The sequence below is a fragment of the Caretta caretta genome, chromosome 3 (assembly GCF_965140235.1).
Source record: "Caretta caretta isolate rCarCar2 chromosome 3, rCarCar1.hap1, whole genome shotgun sequence".
Classification (NCBI taxonomy): Eukaryota; Metazoa; Chordata; order Testudines; family Cheloniidae; genus Caretta; species Caretta caretta.
In genome coordinates this window covers 127,489,975-127,506,392 of record NC_134208.1, presented here as the reverse complement: position 1 = coordinate 127,506,392, position 16,418 = coordinate 127,489,975, and the positions used below count along the sequence as shown (strand labels likewise).

The 16,418-nt window shown below is 43.1% G+C and overlaps 1 protein-coding gene across 1 annotated transcript in view; it reads left to right on the top strand.

The window, feature by feature from the left end:
- The window catches only part of RNASET2 (ribonuclease T2), a 72,018-nt gene extending 55,862 nt beyond the window's left edge, over positions 1–16,156 (top strand). The window contains exon 10 of the mRNA XM_048844022.2: positions 15,489–16,156. Within this exon, the coding sequence (XP_048699979.1) occupies positions 15,489–15,562 (74 nt within the window). The 3' untranslated portion in view covers positions 15,563–16,156. The remainder of the gene's footprint in view (positions 1–15,488) is intronic.
- Positions 16,157–16,418: the final 262 nt, after the last annotated feature.

Sequence of the window (16,418 nt, the reverse complement as noted above, 5' to 3'; positions counted from 1 at the left end):
GATACTGACCCTTTTCCTGGACCCAGTCTCTTGACCTGGCTCAGGCTTCAAAGATTAATCTGAGATTTAATATCAATTGATTTCAGTGGCTACTCTTATAGAAAGCAATATGTAAGTACAATCGTTTCCTGGAAATCTTTGTTAAACTGTCATTGAATTTGAGAAAGTTTAAAGGGAAAAACCAAAAAATAACTTTGCAAGCAAAAAACCCCAAACATCTGAAAGCCAGAAAATTCCAAGGTAAGGCTAAACTTTAAAAACAAACCAATCCTGAAAGTATGCAAAATCACAATTAAGGTAACCTAAACAACCTTAACTCTGCCCTTCTTAGACCATATTCAGGTCAATCACTGTTAAGGTGGCAAATTTAGATAGTTTATGGCCAAGTGTGTTTTAATTTTGCCTAGAAGGTGGCTAAAAGCATGAATTTCAATATTCACTGTCGCACAATTTACGAGGCAGCATTTGCAAAATAATCTTTGCATAATAGTTAACTCTTGGTTAATTGTCAAAGGAAGGGGATGGGAAGAAAGGAAGCACACTGATAAGGGTACACAGCACAAAATGTGTTCCAAATTTCTGGTGACTAAACAGAACTTTGAACTTCTGTTGGTTCCATTCCTTTGCCAAACTTCTATCCCCAAATGTTAAAAACTAGTTTTCTCATTTCTAATTAAAAAACCTGACAGGAATATTTTCTGATGTATATAGAGGGGGTGGGCAAAATCAGTTTCTGAAAAACGGGTTGTGCCCTTTACTATGGGAGGGACTCGTGTCTCTCTGGAACATGTATGCTTATGTGGTGACCTCTGCACTTGGCTGGAAAGGATTAATGCAGAGTCAGAAGGGGGCCAATTAACCCAACAAGTCATAGCTGAGGGGAATCAGGTGGCCTGGTAATCCCCTGACTGAGTTAGGGTGCTCCCGGTGAGGAGAAACCAGCTGGGCTGGGACAACAAAGACAGGAGATTGGAAGCAGAAAGGATGGCTGGGAAAGTCTGCAGTCACCCCTTGGGAGAAGGGGTTTAGAGGCTATAGAGATAGGTAGCCTGTAGTTACTCTCTGGGAAGGGGGAATTAGGAGGCTGGCAAATCCCAGAGAAAGACGAGTGCTGGATGGTAGGAGAGGGCTCAGGGAAAGGCAGTAAGCCCAAAAAGGGAACAGACCTTGACTGCTGGCTAGAGAATCCCTGAGCCACAACCTCGAGCAGAGGATGGGCCCATGTTCCCCTGCCAGCCACTGAGGCAGTGGTACAGACACAGTAAATGGGAAGGCTGCTTAGGACTACTGAAGGAAGCCTTCCTTACCTCAGAAGGGGAAAACAAATAGGCTGACTTGGATGGAGGGTAAACTCACAAAGAGGAGGCTATGACTCATGCAGCTAGAGAGGGGCTGCAGATCCAGAGAGAGAAGCGGAGAGGTGGCGTGCAACTGTAGGAATGAGTGTTCACCTCTGAAGCTACCCCCCAGAAAGACCAGGAGGGAATGCCATCCTAATGGTAAGTGGCGCACCCATCACAGCTCAGAAAAATAAAAGGGCCAAATTCTACTCTGTCATGTCTGTGCAGGGGGTAGCAGAGCAGAATTTATCCTGCAAACTTAAAATTGGATCGATGCCATTTGTAGAATGTTTCTGTTCCCTGCATAGTAGTCTCCGCCTTGCTATCCTGGTTATGGATTGAAACCTCTGTATGCAGAAAAAGCTAGTTGCTAAAGTAAAAAATGTAAGATGTATGTATGTTTGTTTGTTTTGGTTATCTGGGGAAATGTAAATTCCTTCAGCGCACTCTTTATTTGCAGAACAATTTATGTGTCATTAAATGCGCTCTCCCATTTTTAAATAGCTAGAGCTCTCTCAAGTCAACCTCCACTAGAGAACTGTCAGGGGACATCACTTTTGAAAAACAAGAAGTGACTGCAGGAAAAGAGAACTGACCTGGAATTTCATAAGGGTAGAAAAAGCTCTGCTCGTGTCTATATAAACAGCAGCTAATTGCTAGGACCCAGCAAATAAAATTGAGGGAGTCAATGTAATTTTCATACCCTTTCCAGCCTCCCTGGACCTTCCAAGCTTCCCCCAGTCTCTCGCCATCTGTACAGGCCCCTGCTCCCTTATCAGCCCCTAAAGCTCTGCTTTGTGCTTTTCCCACCTCTGCCTAGAGGATCTCAGGGTTCAGTTGCTTCTTTGGGACTCCAGTGATGCTGTGAATTCCACCAATTGTGTGGGCTCACTCAGAAGCTTCTTTTGGATCTTCTGTGGCTGAGGCACCTACTTCTGTGTCTGCCAACATCCTCAGGGGTCTCATAAGGCTGGGGTAGGGGAGTAGTGGGGCCTGATGAGCATCCTAAGGCTCATTGAGGGAGCTGGGGGGCCAAGAATCTGACCAAAAAAAAAAAACTTTGTGTAGGGTAGAGGAGGTGCTGATGGATGGCAGGAATGAATTCCTGAAGCTGCTCAAGGAGTGGAAATTGGGAGTCTATAGGGGGGCTAAACAGGGAATGGCAGAGGTTGATCACACCCTGTGCTGGTACCCCCTTCATGGGAGTTCAGAGCAGCAGGAAGGCCAGGGAGATGCTTTCCCCTTCAGTTCAGCTGAACCCCAAATCTTCTGCCAGACACTTTTCCCCCTTACTGCAGAGCTTAGTGGAAAAGGCCAGTCCTTTGGACATGGAGAATTGGACAGGAAAATAGTCATGAGGGACACGCCCATCTTCTTCCAAGGTTCTACAAGAGAAGTCCAGAGCCTGTGAATTTCTGTAAAAAATTCAGAAGTGGGATGCTATTTTTGCAGACCTTAAGAGGTCTGTAGCACCAGGACTTTCCCACACAAGATGGTGGGTGGCAACAGTGGTTAACTGAGAATCTGTAGCTGAAAGACTTAGTGGTCTTCCCAGTTCTGTTATCAACTGGGAATTCTTCAAGCAAATCTAGGATGCTTTTTGGGTTTGTGTCCAAATGAATGTGAAACTTGGAGGTTTTGTCTGAGTTTTGCTTTCGTCCTCACATTTAAATGCCCACAAGACCTCAACCTCAAAGCAGAATTCGAGGGCTGAGAATTCACACCCTGTAAAACTGAAGATGGGATTCACACAAATCCCTATGCTGAAACTGCTGAGTAATAAACAATGACCAATACCATACTTTGCTACAATACTTGTCCTGGGGCTTAAAAACAGGAAGAGCAAGCTACTGATATCACTCCTGTCCTGAACTTTGGCATAGTGATGTATAAATGGTTAATAAGCCATGATTTGAGGACTTCAGTAGCTCAGACATAGGTTAGGGGTTTATTACAGGAGTAGATGGGTGAGATTCTGTGGCCTGCGTTGTGCAGGAGGTCAGACTAGATGATCATAATGGTCCCTTCTGACTTTAAAGTGTATGACTAACATTTGTCGGTTTCTTTGTTTAACCAACTCTGTCCAGTGAATAAAATGTCATTAATTATTTCATGCTAAGAATGCACCTGGCCAGCTGGAGTGGTTTGGATTTTCCTCCCCTACTCTTACAGAATGTGGGTGAATTGAGTATGAACTATCTTAAATGGGTCCAGACCATGTAAGTGACTTCTGTAGTTAAAATCACATTCATTAGCAGATTAGCCAGAAGGCTTGGAGCTAGTCTCAGCAAAGGTACCAGCCCATGGTATCTAAGCAGGAGCTCTGGGTGTCTTTTACCTCTAGAGCAGCTGGCACAGACTATTAGACACAACAAAGAGGAAAGAATATAAAAATTGCTGCTTATGCTCTCTTCAGGCTCAGATTCCCTCACTAATCTCCATAATTGGTGGAAAATTGTGATAATTTTACTTAGCTTTTTATGTTCCACGATCATTATGATAAATTGGAGGTTCTTCCAAATGCCCTTAAAGGTAGGGTAAACACCTGAGCTGAGACTAAGCTATACTTTTCCTTTTTGACAAACTTAAAGGCTCTTTTTAATAATCTGTGACTTCAGACATCATACAGCACCTCTTACCTTAATGATGTGCCATTATTTCAGTCCATTATGGATGTGAGCTGCTGGAAATCACTCAGTATTTTTTGGCTAGCTTGAAATCCTTAATCAGGGTTTCTGCCATGATTGACTTTGCTGGGCTGCAGGGTGTATGCGTTCTGAGATCTATGGATCTGAGAGCAGTAGGTAGTGGTTGGTACAGATGGGTTATATGAGCATGATGCTGAAATTGGTGGAAAGACTCACATTGGCTTCAATGGATTCAGGACTTGTATATTAATAGTCCCAATAGCACATGTATAAGTCTTCTGTTCCCATATTTTAAGACTTTTAGGGGGCACAGCAAAACTGTTACAATAGGCTCTATAGGAATGCTCTAAAATCCTTAAAAGTATATTCTGTGGTGTTTTGGGCAATTGCTGTAGAATATGTTAGTATTATTTATACAAGTAGTAATTTTAAAGGTAATATTGGGGAAGTAAGACTCCAGTGACCAATGGGCTTTGGAGCAGGCCCATAATCATTTCCTGGCTAGGGTCTCCTTGCCATATTTCTGGCGGACATTGGAAGTGTCAAATTGTGTGAGAAAGGAACTCTTCCAGCTGGCTTTCCAACAAGTCAAGGAGTTATATACATTTGAAAAAGGCATCCAAACCTTTGGGTACTTATTTGAGGCTGTCTGAAGCTGACCTCCATATCTTGTGAGTTTCTGCTAACGCTTTCTTCCTCAACTTTACCTTCTTGGTACTACTGCGAGGCTGCCTTTATATACATGTCTTAGTATTGTAGGAAAACTTTTCTATGCTATTCTGGATGCCAGTTTCTGCGCAGTTGCCTTAAGCAGAGTTTTAACTTACTTGTGGTTAAATCAGATAGGGGAGGTTCCTGACAGTGCTGGCTACATGGTGTGCCATTAATCTAGTTATACAGCCTGTTTGTTCTAACATGCTTTGACACCACGATTCAGCATGGTTTTGAAAGTCAATTATAAGGCCAGTATGGATGGCACCTAATTCTGCTTTGATTATAAATGTATATCGGGTGATATTTTGATTTGCTACCTGTTGACTGACTGCAATAAAACAAAACATGGATCCTGCAGGGCCCTGTGTTAAGCCTGAGACTCTTCGGGCAGAGCAAAGACTGTGACAGACGAAAGGTGGGGAAAACATTACCTGAATGCTGAGAGAAAACAAGGAGTCTAGCAATATGTAAAAAGCTAGGTGCACACATGAAGCTAGAAATGGGGGAGGGAGACCTGAAAAATTGAAGTTGACTCCAAGAAAGCCCAAACCCCTATATGAGGCTCTGGATAAATAAATACTGAGAGAAGAAATTCTTGTACCCTTCACATTTAGTTCTCTCAGGCCTGTCCTCCCTCCTTTCCAATGTCTTTATGAGGGGGTGTGTTCCTTTGCTGGCTGCCATTTCATTTCACTAAGTATTGTTAGCTTCTCCGAGGTACAGGGAAAATCCAGAGTAGTCTCTTCTCTTCTCCCTACCCCCAAATAAAAAAAAATCTGCCCTGAGATAACCGGGCCCATGTCTCTACTTTTACAAAGGGTAGAATTAAGGGGGAATCTAGCTCTTCAGTACCTACAGCACCCTGTCAGTTTTTTTCTCTTCTAGCTTTACCTTGGGGCCTGAAATTAATTTCAATGCAGTGTTTTGAATAAAGTTAGAATGCTTTCTGTATTAGCCCTTGAGTTCTTTCCCAAAGGTATTCTCAGTCATATACTACAATTAGGAAATAGAAACAAGTCCTGTGACTTAATTAACCAACTACAGTGCTCAAATAGCAAATTCTGAGTATTAGCAAGTAAGTATTCAGTAGATTTTTTTTATGAGAAATTTGCAAAATAATCCAGAATTCAAATATATTAAACTATTCTTCAGAAATGTTGAATTATGAACAAATTATAAATACAGTGATCTGCTCATGGACATTTACAAACAAAGGGGTTACGTTAATTGAACAAATTATTTGGGGTGGAAGAGAAGTGGATTTATGTTAGAGATGACACATGGAGTAAAATCATGGCCCCACTGAAGTCCATGACAAAACTCCCATGGACTTCAATGGGGCCAGGATTTCACCCATGGTTTGGTAACTAAAGCACAGGACTGACTAGTGGTGAAGAAATCTGGGATCTCTGCTCTGCTACAGGCTTGCTGTGTGGGTTTGAGAAATCACTTAAACAATTTGTCTGAGACCTCTCTCCCTATAAACCTTAATGAAATAAGCCTCAATACTCATTTTATTAAGTGCTTTGAGAAGCTTGCATGGACGATGCTATGGAAGTGAAAAATATTATTCATGAGGATGCTTTTGTGTTACATGCTTTTGTTGTCTTTTACCTCACCAGAGTGTGTGTAGGCAGACCTTTGCAAAATTTTTTATATCAACTCAAACTCTGTGGTAAGGAGTGAATAATAATTGAATAAGGACTTTAGGGTTTGGCCTGTAGCCCATGTTTTAATTCCTATGCTGACAAGAACAGCAACAGAAGACTTATAAACATGGACTGAGGTTCCCCAAAGCGATTATATAGTACTTCTCCCTACAGCTGGCATCCCTCCTATAAACCCTAGTACCCTCCCTTCTTAACGTAAGAGTCTTCATGAGATATGGTGGCCTCACTCCATCCTGGTCATCATGTGGTAATGTGCGACTGCTCCTGTAGGTTCTGCAGAGTTGCCCAGTGTGGGCAACTGCCCCATAATCTCTATGGGATCTTCTGGAGGAAAGGGTACAATGAGGAGACAAAGCCACTGCTAGAGCAGGCAGGTACTCTATGAAAAGAGTAAATGGCTGAGATGCCACATAATTTCTAGCATGGTTGCTGGGCAACTAAAGTGGGTTCCTTAGCAACTGCTGCTTAATGATTATGGGGTGTCTCTTCACTTGAAATGTTTGTCTTTGTGAGCTACCTAGAAGGCCTCTTCATATCGCTGAACCATGCATTGAGGTGAGATGGCCAGGAATTAATAACCTAAATCTGGAAGTACTTATAGCTCAAACTGAGCTATATTTTGCAATTCTCATATTATTGACTAAATGATCTTTTGATGTTTTTATTGTTTGTTTTTTCCCCCCAGCCTCATGCCATTTGCTTTTGTCTTCCTTTGTAACATTAGAGAGTAGGTAGCCCAGTAATGTGATCACCTTTTAATTATGCTGCTACTTATTGACGGAAAAGAACCAGAGCTAGATCCACTAAGTGGCCTTGGACTCAGTTTTCCGGTACCTAACTTTAAGAGCCTTGCTGTCTAGTGGATGTACAGCCTGGAGTTAGGTGCCTAGGCCCCCTTTATGCTGCCTGGGGAGAGTCAGGTGCTTAAGAATGGGATCCACAAAAGCCAACCTGCTGAGTAGGGAGCTGCCTATGCTACTCAATAGGAAATCCAGAGGAGGGGGTGGTCCTAAGCTCTGCCCCCAAAGGGAGTTAAGTTCCTAAGTCTGGGCCACAGGAAGGCATCTCCCGCCACTTGGGATTCACAGCTGTGAACCCTCTCCTGGAGTTAGGCACCTAAGCCCTTTCTCACAGAAAACAAGGAGGTGGTGATGCCCCCTTCCTAACCTATAGCTCAGTGGTTGGTACAGTCACTTAGGATGTGGGCAGACCCAGGTTCAAGTCTTCCCTTCGCCTGATGTGGAGTAGGAATCTTCTCCCCACCCCGAAGAGGATGCTCCAACCACTGGGCTGTTGATTATTCTGGGTTGTGCTGCTCTCAATCACTCCTTTTGAAGCTGTTCCACTGTGTACAAATAAACATGCATTGGGTTAGGGAAAGGGTAAGACTGACTCTCTAGCCTGGGGATTAGAGCACCCAGAGGTATGTGGGAGACAGCTTCCAGTCCCCCTCCTCCACCTGATGTTTAATTATTTATGCACAGTGGAACTGGTTCAATTGGAGAGACTGAGAACAGCCTACACTATAGCCCAGTGGTTATGGCGCTCTCTAGGGTGGGGGACCTGATTATTTAATTTGGGCCCAAATATTGCATCTAAAGAGTCAAAGACGTTAACATGACCCTGACTCTGTCCAACTTTAAATAGTTTTTAATGAGATTCTGGGTTTGGTACACAGAAATCTCCACCTGCTCAGTACCATGGCAAACACCTTATTAATAAAAGGTTAACAAAATGTTTAAAGATACAGAAAAGAAGGAAAAAAAGTAAAGCATCTGAAATGTAACATTTAATAAGGCTTTCGTTGTAACATCCCTTGTTTCCCTGTCCCTTTAGCTGTAGAGAGCCTTTAGAACGACAACCCTCTCCCTTCTGACTGTCTTTCAGTTGGTAATAACTGCTCTTTTTTTGGGAAAAGAGGAGAAGTTAGTTGAAATGGGCTGGAGCCGTTTTTGTTAAAGTCTGATCTCGTTGCCTTAAAGGCAAAAGGAGACCAACACACACACACAAAATGCAGATTCTGTCTCTGGCATTGACTTTCACTGCTGGAAAACGCAAGCACAGCACGCAGTCTTATCAGCCATCTGAGTCCTGGCAAACTTGTTACCAGCATTGGCTTTTAGCTACCTTTCTGGCCACAGGCTCACAGCCATATTGCAAAAGAGGTCAATTCTTCGCCAGCTAAGCCAGGCTCTTATTAGAAAGAACAGAGAAAAAATAGGGTAGGAAGGAAAAGACACATTGGGGATGTGGAGAAGGAAGATGGAGCCTCACATCTAAGGTGGGTCTTTGGGGTTTAGTTGGAGCCAGTGGAGGAGCTGGTATCATCTGGGTGGGTGTGGGAGTGAGTGTGTCTGTGTTTCTCTCTCTCTCGTCAGGACATCTCTCAGATTAGAATGAAGGTCTAGGGTCCAAGAAAATGGCGGAGGTAGTAGCCATGATGGTGAAGCTTTCTCCTTCCCCGTCCTTCGTTTTGCAGTCAGCCAGCATTCACACGTGTCTGTATTTTCCCCCTAAAGTTGCGGGTTTTTTAGGGACCCAGAAAAGGGAGCACTAGGCAGAATAGTCTGTCTCCTGAGTTTGTTCGCCAATTTGGCCTAATTTTCAACATGCCACTTTTGGTCACAGACTTCCAGTCCCGCACTTTTCTTTTTTTAATTGTCTGATCTTAATACAGTTCTTGAGTTATATCGGGGGGCTTTTTGTTTGGATTCGCCTAGTGGGGGTTTTTTTTTGTCTCTCTTTCCCATCAACATTTGTTGTTGTAGGTTAGTGTGAAATTTTATGAACTTTCACGACTTTTCACAGTTGTGCTCAGAACTAAGGAAAATAAGAAGGTCCAAATATTACATCAGCACTGAAGTTAAAATCCCTGCTTCATGTCAGGTGCGGGTGGGCGGTGGGTGGGAATTTGAGTCCAGGTATCCCATAGCCTTGGAAAGTGCTCTAACCACTGGGATAAACATTGTGGGGGGAGGGCACTTTCTCTTTCTTTGTTTTGTGTGGAGCCTCATCCAGTAGGCCACATGTCAGAACGCCCACCAGATTGGGGTGAAATAGGTGGGGGAACAGCTTGCTGGATCTTAGGCATGAGACAGGTGCCTAGACTGAGGTGAGTGTGCGCATGTTCAGCAGAAGATTTTTAGGCACCTAGTTTAGCCCTAGAGGAGGGGGAGATAACTGGGTTGAACTAACTAGAGCCTAGGGAAATGAGTTGGGGGGGAAATATAGGAGTTTCCCTATATAACATGTACATTGTGTTTACAGCTTATAAAACAACATGAAGTGAAATGCAGCTAGAAGCTTCTTAAACATTGATATCAATCTGAGTTAAATTAGAACTCCTGCAGTCAAACCCAACCCAGAGAGGATGATTTGTGTTCAGAACTGAAACTCCATTGCCCTTTTCCTCTTCGTTGTTCTGCTGTGGCCTGTTATTGCGCCACTCCAAACAAATCTGCTAAACCCTGTGATTTGAATCCCTGTAACAATGGCATTGATCCAGCAATGAGTGCAGTGTGGGTGTACTCTAGCCACTTGTAGAGCTCCACTTAAATCAATGGAGCTCTGTGCTGGTATCTTCCAGTGTGACACTTGTTGCAGTTATATGTGAACCAAATCCTGCATCATTCATAGGTGTAGTCCAAGCTGTGAGCTTTGATTTTGCTTCTGCTTGTCAATCATTTTGAGAATCTTGCCTGAGGTCCTATAAAAATTTATAAAACTGTATTAAAACCGACTTTAAAAAGTAGGCTAGTAAGAGGTTTGTTTCCTTAAGCCTTTGATAGTCCCTAACTGACATCGTAGTCTTCTGTGCTCACAGCCTTGAGTGTCTCTCAGAATATATTTTTAAAATCCTACATTGCATTGATAGTAAACTCTGCTCTTCACTTCACAGGAGGCCTAATTTTATTTTCTTTCCTAATATAAACAGCCTCGTGTTGACAAGTACTTGTACAACACTTTAGTTATGCGATTGCTTTTGTCTTAACAGTACAAATCCTGCTTTTAAAAAAAAAAGCAGAAGATTTGTTTCAGCTTATGAAACATTAAAATTATTCTAGACAGAAGGTGAGAGAGTATTTATTCACATTCTAGATATAGATACAGATATATTAGGGCTGTCAATAAATCACAGTTAACTCATGCGATTAACTCAAAGATTAATCGCAATGTTAAACAATAGAATACCAATTTAAAAATATTTAATGAATTTCATGTTTTTTGACATTTTAAAAATATATTCTATTTCAACACAGAATACAAAGTGTACAGTGCTCATCTTATATTTTTATTACAAATTTGCACTGTAAAAATGGTAAAAGAAATAGTATTTTTCAATTCACCTCATACAAGTACTGCAGTACAATCTCTTTATGATGAAAGTGTAACTTACAAATGTAGAATTTTATGTACAAAAAATAACGTAAAACTTTAGAGCCTACAACTCCACTCAGTCCTACATCAGCCAAATCGCTCAGACAAACAAGTTGGGTTGCAATTTGCAGAAAATAACGCTGTCCACTTCTTGTTTACAATGTCACCTGAAAGTGAGAATAGGTGTTTGCATGGCACTGTTGTAGCTGGCGTTGCAAGATATTTACATGCCAGATATGATAATCATCTGTATGCCCCTTCATGCTTCAGCCACCATTCCAGAGAACATGCTTCCATGCTGATGATGCTTGTTAAAAAAAATAATGCGTTAATTAGATTTGTGACTGAACTACATGGGGGAAAATTGTATGTCTCCTGTTCTGTTTTACCCGCATTCTGCCATATATTCATGTTAGAGCAGTCTCAAATGATGACCCAGCACATGTTTGTTTTAAGAACATATTTTCACAGAAGATTTGACAAAACGCAAAGAAGGTACCGATGTGAGATTTCTAAAAATAGCTACAGCACTCGACCAAAGGTATAAGAACCTGAAGTGCTGTCCAAAATCTGAGAGGGCCGAGGTGTGGAGCATGCTTTCAGACGTCTTAAAAAAGCAACACTCCGATGCGGAAACTACAGAACCCGAACCACCAAAAAAAGAGAATAAACCTTTTGCTGGTGGCATCTGACTCAGATGATGAAAATGAACATGTGTCGGTCTGCACTGCTTTGGATCATTATCGAGCAGAACCCAACACCAGCATGTCCTATGAAGATGAAGGGATGTATGAATCTTCAGTGCATCTGGCATGTAAATATCTTGCAATGCCGGCTACAACAGTGCCATGCGAACACCTATTTTCATTTTCAGGTGACATTGTAAACAAGAAGTGGGCAGCATTATTTTCTGCAAATTGCAACCCAACTTGTTTGTCTGAGCGATTTGGCTGACCTAGGACTGAGTGGAGTTGTAGGCTCTAAAGTTTTACATTGTTTTGTTTTTGAATGCAATTATTTTTTGTACATAATTCTACATTTGTAAGTTACACGTTCGTGATAAAGAGGTTGTACTGCAGTACTTGTATGAGGTGAATTGAAAAATACTGTTTATCTTTTTTACAGTGCAAATATTTGTAATAAATTGAGCACTATACACTTTGTATTCTGTGTTGTAATTGAAATCAATATATTTGAAAATGTAGTAAACATCCAAAAATATTTAAATAAATGGTGTTCTATTATTATTTAACAGCGTGATTAATTGAGATTAATTTTTTCAATTGCTTGGCAGCCCCAATATATATTTTTTTTTTTAAAAAGGAAAAATTCTTAGCCATTTGCCTAAAGGAATAATTGGCTTGATTCCCTATTCTGCCTATGATAGGGAAATAGAATATTTAAGACACAAGACAAACAGAAATGATAGAACAGGTGGATTAATTTATCGTTGCACCAGGACTATTTAAACTTTATAAATAGATAAAAGTAAATGAATTTCAGTTGTCCTATTATTTCACTGAACAGGATTTGTCAAAGGGAATAGGGAACCAGAGGCAATTGAATAACACTGATAACTAAATTAGCATCACTGTCAATTACCGTTAAACAATGTTCACACGTACACATTCCATAGTCTATATTAAATTGAAAGTAAATTAGTGTACATGCTCAGTAAACCTTCAATTCAAAATGCAAGCTAGCTATTAAGTGCCTAGGCTGACTCCTGCCCCTTCCATAATCTTTTCTGGAAATCAAAGTTCAGTATGCAGTCTTTCTCCTGTGTGGCCCTTCAGGCAGGTGAGGAGCTCTTTGCCAACTTTTTTTTGAAGGAGCTGGTTAATTTGGATTTCTTACTGCATTATTCTGTTGGTGAGATCAATTGGGACAAAGCCACTGGAATAATGCAGACTCTCTTCAAACTTGACATATCATTCAAATTACATTAAATCCTGAGCGTAGGTGATAATTACATTCTAAATTTTGCATTTAAGTTATTAACAATTATATAGATTAGTGGCTTTCAACTTGTGGTCCATGGACCCCTGGGGGCCTGTGACTATGTCTAAGGGGGTCTGCAAAAGACTTATTCTGTTCAGCTAGGTGTCAGGCTCCAACTAAAGATTCATAGATATTAAGGTCAGAAGGGACCATTATGATCATCTAGTCTGACTTCCTGCACAATGCAGGCCACAGAATCTCACTCACCCACTCCTGTGATAAACCTCTCCCCTATGTCTGAGCTATTGAAGACCTCAAATCATGGTTTAGACTTCAAGGAGCAGAGAATCCTCGAGCAAGTGACCTGTGCCCCATGCTACAGAGGAAAGTGAAAAACCTCCAGGGCCTCGTCCAATCTGCCCTGGAGGAAAATTCCTTCCCGACCCCAAATATGGCGATCAGCTGAACTCTGAGCATATGGGCAAGATTCACCAGCTAGATACCCAGGAAAGAATTCTCTGTAGAATAGATGGACAATAGATTTCTAAAGGCATTTGCATTTCCATTCAAAGCTTCCAAAGCGTCTGCACCTCTACTAGTAAATTTTTTAGGGGGGTTGCAAACAAGAAAATTGAAAACCACTGATACAGACTCTAGAGAGGGTCAGGTCAACAGCTCATGTCGCTTTAGTGGAGTCACTGAGACATCAGATGTAGTTCGATCAACATACCACCCTTTCTCTACAGCTAAAATACATGTAACCATTCTACTGGTTGTAACGAAAGTGATATGATGGAAACAAGAAACGTGTCAGAATTCTCACTAGTAGATTATTTGGCCCAACTGTTGCTCTTTAGACAAAAAGCAACAAAATAGAATTACACTTAAGAATACATATCACTGACTTAAGGGCAAAAATAATTATCCCCAAACCAAAGAAATACAGTGGTAAGTTTCTAATTAAAAGAAATGCATAATTAAGGCACCCAAACAACCGTATTTCTACCCTATAGTGACACCATGAGGAGGGAGAGAGAGAGAGTGAATAAAATTAGTTTAATTTCATCTGGGACCACAGATGCTAAAATACCGTAATCATAAACACCTGTTTAGTGCATGCCCTACTACAAAAAAGAGTTAAGGTTGTTTGGGTACCTCAGCTATACAGATCTTTACCTTCACATGTTTTCTTATCCTACACTTGCAAGTTGGAGTGCATTAAATCAGCCCCGGGCACCCTAACTCCTGAGGTGTCCACACTGGTAAGGCACATAGAGCGTCCAGACTCCACAGCTGGAGCGCCCCGGTAATTCACCTCCACGAGAAACATAGAGCTTGTTGCACCCTGGCTGGAGTGCCATGGTGCCAGTGTGGACGCCCTGATCTATTAATACACTCTGACTGGCCTCCAGGAAGTGTTGCACGGTGCCTGTTCTAGCCACTCTGGTCATCACTTTGAAGTCGACTGCCCTGTCCTCAGGTGACCAACTGTCGGACCCACCCTTTAAATTCTCTGGGAATTTTGAAAATCCCCTTCCTGTTGGCTCAGCCAGGCATGGAGTGCTCTCAGCGAATCTTTCCAGGTGACCATGCCTCGATGTGCCAGGTGATCCCCAGTGTGGAGCAATGGCAAGGTGCTGGACCTCATCAGTGTTTGTGGGGAGGAAGCTTTCCAGTCCCAGCTGTGCTCCAGCCTTAGGAATTACGATACCTACGGGCAGATATCAAGGGCCCTGAGAGAAAGGGGCCATGATCGGGATGCAGTGCAGGGTTAAATTGAAGAAGCTGCGGAATACCTATCACGAAGCGCTGGAGGGAAACAACCACTCCGGGGCTGCCCCCACGACCTGCCAGTTCAACAAAGCTGGACGAGATACTGGGGGCGACCCCACCTCCACGCTGAAGAGCACCATGGACACTTCAGAGGCCATGGCAGCCCAGAGTGCAACAAAGCAGGAGGAGGAAAGTGGGAGCAAGGGTGCTGAGGAGGATGGGGGCCCAGAGCCAGAGGATGTCCTGGCATCCCTAGATGCATGCAGCCAGGAGCTGTTTTCAAGCCAGGAGAAAGGTAGCCAGTCACAGCGGATGGTGCTTGGGGAAGAACAAACCGCAGATGAGGTGCGGTAAGCAGCTTTTATTTTGAGAAGACAGTTGGGGCGAGGAGAGTTGCAGAAAGAAGGGTCAGGGCTGCATGCATGCCTAGATACGGAATAGGGCATTGATGTGCTCTCACATCACGTTAATTGGCCTCAGTGATCTCATGAAAGGTCTCATGCAGAAGCTGGGCAATCTGCTTGCTCAGGTTCCTTGGCAGAGCTACTGTGCTCCTTGTCCCAGTCAAGCTAAAATGTCTATGCCACTGTGCTGTGAGGGGCGGGGGGGACAGTTGCTGCACACAGGCAAGCTGCATATAGGCCAGGGTGGAAGTTGTATTGTTGCAGAAGACCCTCCCTTGCTTCCCAGGTCACCCTCAGCAGTGAGATATCTTTCAGGACGAACTCATCCTGTGGAAAATGTGGGGACAGTGTGGAGTATAGGGGCGCCTTGCAGCTGTTGGCTCTCCCCAAGGCACAGGACCCCAGAGGACAGTATGCCCCTGGTACCATCAGTCTTTCCCCCCTCCCCATCCCCCGTGGTACTTACCATTTCAGGGCTCTTGTGGGTTATGTGCATTCGCCTTGGGACAGGCAGTTTCTGCTATTGTGTGCACTGTGCTTTTCTATAAGTTCGGCCAAATCATTGCTCTGTCTAGTGTTAACAATGCTGCCTCTGTTAAACGTTGCATTTTGGCTTTACAGATGCAACGTTGAGATCCCAGCCATCCTTGTTATCAACTGCCGAAAAGCTGCAAAGACTCAGGAAGCAACTGTGAAGAAGCAAGGAGGACCTTCTGCATGGAGTTATGCAGCAGTCCCTTACTGACAATAAAGTACAGGAGTGGCAGGAGACCAAAAGGAGGGTCTGCTAGGAGAATGCGGATTGCTGGCAACAAACCATGGAGCAGCTCCTAAGCATTATGGAGCGCCAAGCAGATTCGATGTAGGCGCTCATAGCACTGTATAGGGAGCAGATCCGTGCCCCCTCTCTCCGCAGCCCTTGTCCCCAAACTCTTTCTCCTGTGCTCCCATGTTACCCCAACCCACTTTCCCGGACATCTGGTTTCTTATCGGCACCAGCTGCCTCCAACACCTTTAGCTTCACTGCCCACCCCTGCAAACTACGACCCTTACCTACTGCACTCAACCCCCATCACCATACATTTTAGCCAGCCTGAAGTGCAGCACTTGTTGCACGGCACTCCAGACAAGAAGACTGAAAATGATAATAGGACATAGGCAAATCTGTGATTGTTCCTTTCCCCACCCTACCCCTTTCCCTCCTCCCACATAGCACAGATGTGTCGTGCCATGTGTGTTTCTCCAGCAGTTGTTTTCTTTTCAATAAATGAATTTTTTGGTTTTGGAAACATTTTTTATTGCATTAAGTAAAAGATAGCATAGCCCAGGAAAGCAACAGGCCCTGCAAGTCAGTGCATCGTATGTAGCAAACACAAATGATTATGAGCATTGGAACCACTGCACTTCACTTCCATGCAGGGCACTAAACCTTACTGGTGGCTTTCAGCATCAAATTGCTCCCTCAAGGCATCCCTAATGCTTACAGCCCCATGCTGGGCCCCTCTAATAGCACTGGTCTCTGGCTGTTCAAATTCAGCTTCCAGGCATTCA